This window comes from Sphaeroforma arctica, assembly GCF_001186125.1.
Source record: "Sphaeroforma arctica JP610 unplaced genomic scaffold supercont1.2543, whole genome shotgun sequence".
NCBI classification, from domain to species: Eukaryota; class Ichthyosporea; order Ichthyophonida; genus Sphaeroforma; species Sphaeroforma arctica.
The window spans coordinates 1-5,918 of record NW_014038015.1 but is presented as its reverse complement, the minus strand read 5'-3'; the positions used below and the strand labels follow the sequence as shown (position 1 = coordinate 5,918).

The 5,918-nt window shown below is 41.4% G+C and overlaps 2 protein-coding genes and 1 non-coding gene across 3 annotated transcripts; 2 read left to right on the top strand and 1 right to left on the bottom strand.

Annotated features, from left to right (window-relative positions):
• On the top strand, positions 1-80 carry SARC_30270. The gene has a single exon. It is a non-coding gene; the product is annotated as a tRNA-Ser (tRNA).
• Positions 81-380: 300 nt separating this feature from the next.
• Positions 381-3,030, bottom strand: SARC_12738 (hypothetical protein). The gene is made up of 3 exons (XM_014293151.1): positions 2,724-3,030; positions 1,302-1,608; positions 381-927 (listed from the first exon to the last, which is right to left on the bottom strand). The coding sequence occupies exons 1-3, from the start codon at positions 2,763-2,765 to the stop codon at positions 383-385; spliced, it is 894 nt and encodes a 297-aa protein (XP_014148626.1). The 5' UTR covers positions 2,766-3,030; the 3' UTR covers positions 381-382.
• Positions 3,031-3,529: 499 nt separating this feature from the next.
• SARC_12737 (hypothetical protein) lies at positions 3,530-5,612 on the top strand (the record flags this gene model as incomplete). Its single annotated transcript, XM_014293150.1, has 3 exons — positions 3,530-3,586; positions 4,252-4,508; positions 5,480-5,612. Coding segments are annotated over exons 1-3 (402 nt in total), but the record flags the coding sequence as incomplete, so codon positions are not given.
• Between the last annotated feature and the right edge of the window lie 306 nt (positions 5,613-5,918).

Below are 5,918 nucleotides of genomic sequence, written 5' to 3'. Positions count from 1 at the left end.
GGCGCATGCCTGAGCGGTTAAAGGGTATGATTAGAAATCATATGGTGTCCCACCTCCAAGGTTCGAGTCCTTGTGCGCCAATTTTTTTAATAATGTTGATTTAGGCTAAAAACTACACTAATCACGCCTTTGTAGGTCTCTTCGAACCGATTTCAATATCTCGTCTCCCCTCGTAATATTTGTGTGGTCTGAGAAGCATCCAAGCCCTTGCAATTTTCGGGCACACAGTGCAAGGGGTCAAGAAACAGTGCAAACGCTCAATCCTTCCCAAGAGATGGAGAAACAGTGCAAACTCTCATCCTTCCCAAGGGGGTTGCAAAAATTGTGCAGTAAGAGTACACACCAAAAAGAGAATGGATTAAATATATGTTCGTTGTTTGGTTTAAATATTTATTAAAGATGTTAAGGCTACTTGAACCATGTCGATAGGGGGCTTTTTATCGATTATGTATGGCTCGCACGCCTCTAGGCCAACAATCTCTGGATTACTCGTGAAACGGTAAGTGTAGCAAGGTATACCTTCGTTTTCTTGCCGCGAGGACTTCTCCTGTGGGTCTCGCTGTCTGTAGGCGGAAGATGCCATGGTATTGCCACTGTGGTTTCGCATCGGCAGTCTGGTTTCATGTATACATAAGCGTACCAGCATGTCTTCTTCCACCACTGTTGCGAATGACAACGTACATCGCATGGTAGTGCGTGTCGATTTAGAATCAATAATTTCTGAAACGACCCCATCATCACTGTTATTAGCCTTGTCTATATATTTGCCGAGCTCGTTACCGGTGTCTGTGGCATTGACAGCACGTACATCTCCGGCGGAAATACTAGTAGCACTGAGCACTGCAGAATTTCCCTTTTGTTGCCCATCTTGTAGCATCTCCTCATCGACTTTCCACTCTATATCGTCAAAAATCCGTGGCAAGGTGGCTGTGGAATAGTAGAGTAATTGCACATGTGTAAAGGTCTCTTGAAATGTACTGGCGATTTATGCTAACATTTAATATATATTTTTGCACCGAAATAACCTGTATACAATGCCGTGCGCGAGGTATTCTTAAAGTGGTTCAACATCGTGTTCGCTAGTGCTTCCTTCGAGATGATATACAAGTTCATTGAAATCGATATATAAACACGTGTGCACATTCGTATTTCATAAGGTTATCACGTATCCCGCGCTGTCAAGTACAGTGCTGGTGATCCAGACCCAGGATAATTCCGCTGATACCACTGTGGTACTTTCAGACTAAATTTACGTATTTGCGATGTGTATATAAAACATACACACCAACAAACAAACATACTGTCAGTTGCGGAAATATCTCTAATGCTGCTGTAGAAATGGCTCAAGGGAGATACAACAGGCAACCTTACATAGGCCTGCTCAGCAATGTTAGCACACACAGATCTCATAGAGGCCTGCTCTATCGCTCTCTGTAGTTGCGCGTTCGATGCAATCAAACCCCGTTTTCGCTCAAACAACTTGCGCACATTTTGGTAGGAAGGTCCATGGCGAGCTTCTGCAGTGCGCTTCGGGAGCTTCGGGAGTCGTTTGCATTCACTCTCCAGGATCCGCTTTCGACGACGGAGTTGAATACTTTCCTCGTTCAGCTTATGTAGGTATTAGGATACACAAAGTATAAATTGTATCGAACAAGTGAGGAAAAGAGACGCACATAAATCGTCATATACAGGAAAGTGGGTCTTTCGACAACTCTCAATGCGATAGGGTGTGATTAGACTTCGCGCTTTTGAATTGAAGAAGTAATCAATGCAGGTAAAGTCTGTAAGGTAATGCGTAACAGCCGATTGGATGAGTTAACACTAGACGAACACAGCGTATGGCTGACAACAAAATAGTTCTATTTGATATATGAGTAAGTCATGCGAAACTTGTGAAAGGTGAATGGAAAAATAGTGATTGCAATTAATAGATTTCAATCACTTGTGTGAGGCTAAAATAGCGTAGTTATCGAAACTCACAATTATAAACGCATAACTATAAACTCACAGATATATAATTGAACATATACTATATAAATACTAAAGTACACACACACACACACACACACACGTATATACATGGTCCTATAGTTGTATGGTAATTCTTCTATATTTCTTCTATATTTTTCGGTATATGTATAAACAGAAAAAACTGAATACACAAAAAAATACAAGCATACATATATATATAGGTGAACGTAGACATACGTATGCACACACAGAAACACATACACACACAAGCATACATATACATACATACATAAGTATATGCATGCATACATACATACATAAACGTGTACACACACATACACAAATACATGCACACACACACGTATGCACACAAACCCGCACACACACACACGTATACACACAAACCCCCCCAACCCCCCACCCACCCAACCACACACACACATGTATATATATATACTATACATACATACATACAACATATATACATACATACATACATACATACATGCATACGTACGTACTTACATCCATACATATATGTATACATATATACATACGTACATACATACAGACATACATACATACAGACATACATACATACATACATACATACATACATATATAAATACATACATACATACATAAATAAATACATAAATACCCCCACACACACATACATAAATCTTTACATACATATAGCATATCCACACGCAAAATTGCTACATCTGCAGTTGTAAGAAAATTTCACATACCTGCTGCAGTGTTTCACGTAGTCGAGTGATCTCGTCCGACATCAGGAAAGTAAATTCACGTGGAAGAGCGCCTCACAGGTATTGAAACACGTTGACCGCGCTGCGATTGTGAGTGTAGCAGGATAAGCTCAAGAAGCAGAGAGTCTTGACAGGTTGACAAGCTAGATGTTTAAGTTACTAACATCGCCTCTTTCAACTTTGAACGTCTCTTACGATGGAATCGCTCTAGACACATACATGGTCATTGATGTTCACCTGGCCACAAGTACATATAAACACATACTGATATCAGATTTAGAAACAATATATTTATACATATATATAAATATGAAGGTACATACTGGTAGAGAGGTAAATATATAGTTACTTCCATTACATACATATTTAACCCCGTCAACTAAATCCCCGTGATGAAACTGACCAATGAGGTCGAAGATAGATTTGGCGGGCTCCCCTCAGGAAGTAAACACACGGAAGCTTTATTTTTTGCTGATAACCTCCTCGTTCGTCGAATACTGTTTATTAATATTATTAGGGCCCCAAATAGTATCGTTTAATATCTTATGTATAGTAGCTTCACAATCATAATCACATTGAAGGTGTACACGACATATGTGCCCAATAGCTATATTGATAGTCCGTGTCAATACATACATATGACCGCGTCTACGATAGGAGACATATGAATGATTACGTCAAATATCTGTAGATCGTTGGCCGGACTGTCTCTGGCGCACCGGACTGTCTCTGGCGCACCGGACTGTCTCTGGCGCACCGGACTGTCTCTGGCGCACCGATTGAGTGGTCATACTGAGATATGTGATTTTAGCAGACAATAGATATCGTCAAGTATGGAGGGAGAGGTATGTTTGGAACCCAAAGATCTCTATCTGGTGCTTTGCTATACTTTTGATGTGTAAACCCTATCATACGCCTACATACAGTCCTATATATAAATTATCACTTGTCCGTGTAGAAGATTGCACTTACAGCTTAGTTATACATTCGATGATGTAGTACCACTCACCCGACAGTATATGTCATCGATAGTGATGCCTTATTCATATGCCTTTCAATTTAAAAGATTAATCGAAGAAAGTAGGTTGGTACGAACTAACTGTCCAGAGCCGCATCTCTTTATTTCTTTTAGACATGTGTCCATATGTTCTTATTTAATACCTCACTCCTATGTAATTTAACAACTACGACGTGACAGATAACATCGTGCACCTTGATTATCCTTGACCAATTTAGTCGCTCAATAGGTTTAGTGCCTGTGGTTGAATGTGACCCATTTGATAATAAAACACGGGCATATAAGTAGGCAACAAAACAGCCATTTACGCACATCTATTCCGTATTGAATTTCGGCACATTCCATGTATTCGATCATATGCTATACCACATACACGCACATCTATTCCGTATTGAATTTCGGCACATTCCATGTATTCGATCATATGCTATACCACATACACGCACACACACAAACACACACACACACACACACATATATATGTTTATACAGTACTTCGACGCCGGATATGTCTTCCTGCTCCTGGGCGATACCATCTTCCCCAACAAACGCGACTGCTCACTATGGCTGCTGAACCACCTGGACGAGATAGTCACGCCCTGCCATCCGCATGCGGCCACATACAGCGCATCTCAGCGCATGGAGGTGCTGTCTGTAATACCCAGTCACTACACCCTGGCACACTGTGATATGGCCAGCCAGCCATGTCGTGTGGTTTGTACGACGAAAGTGGTGTTCTTAGCTCGCAGGTAGGCGGGTGGTTATATGTTAGTTTGGCTTGTATGATCAACACGGTTACTACGTGTGGTATGAGGTGTATATCGGTGTATGCATATCTTCCTGGGTTTGTGCACGGCGTTGGTGTGTGTGTATAGGTGTTGTCATAGGCACGTGTTCTCGTTACTGTAGATATGTATCCGCCTATTAGCCAACAAGCTGGCGCAGCCGGATAATAGGCACACTGCGGTGAAACCTATATCGGTATAGCTCTGGGTAGTCCGAGAAAAGGCATAGATAAAAGTGACAGTATTTCATGTATTGTATTCGCGTACATCTGGCCGCGTAATGTATATTGTAAGCACGGCTTTCGGTGTACATGTGCACATTCACACACCCATGAACAGTGTATATGCCAGTGTATATAGTAGCTTGCTGTTCATGGGTTTATCGGCATAAGTGCGACAATGCAGGCAAGAGACCACGAATGGTCTACAGTAGCATTCTCGCGCATCTGTGATGCAAATATTTAAAACACGACCGCATATCCGCAGGCCTATGAAACAACCACACACACATAGGCGCATTATTGGGCACACGCATACTATTGGTGCTGGCAAGCACTACACTTCACACTACATTTCAAGACGTACATTACACACGTATGCGAGATCGCACAACAGGTGGCTTGATTTCGACACAGCAGTACTGTATCAGTATCACTCAGCGGTGTTCTGGAGTGTATAAGCTCTGCTCCAAACACCTTCAGTCTCAGGTTGTTGCCACACACCAATGCCCTCTACAAACTGTGCAAAAAGATAGATTGCTGCTCACAAAATCTAGTTCAGGGGCCACAAGGAACTCACTACCCCTCCAAGTGCCAAACTTAAACAGAGACGCTTGTTTGATGTAACAGCCTTGTTATATGTGTAATATGTCCAGCTCCCAGCCCTGTTCGCCTTTGGTGTGAGGTATTTATTCATATACACACGTGCACGCATAGGTACCGCATCGTGTTTTCGCTCGACACGTCACCGTCTGCGTTTACTATCAACACCTCAGCCGCACACACAGTGGCCGATGACATCAAGTCGGTGCTGAAGCGAAGTCTGTCGGCTCTGCTACGACCGTTCCAGGTAAGCTGCCTGTTTAGCGGTATATATATATATAGCAGTATATAACGTATATAGCGGTATATATATATAACGGTATATAACGTATATAGCGGTATATGACGGCATAAAACGGCAAATAGCAGCATATAGTGGCAATTAACGGAATATAACGATGTACAACGGTCTGTGGTTGTCAGACCCATATATATATATATAAACATTATACATACATACATACATATATATATATATATATATATATATATATATATATAGTAGTTATTATATATATATATACACACACACACACACACACACACACACACA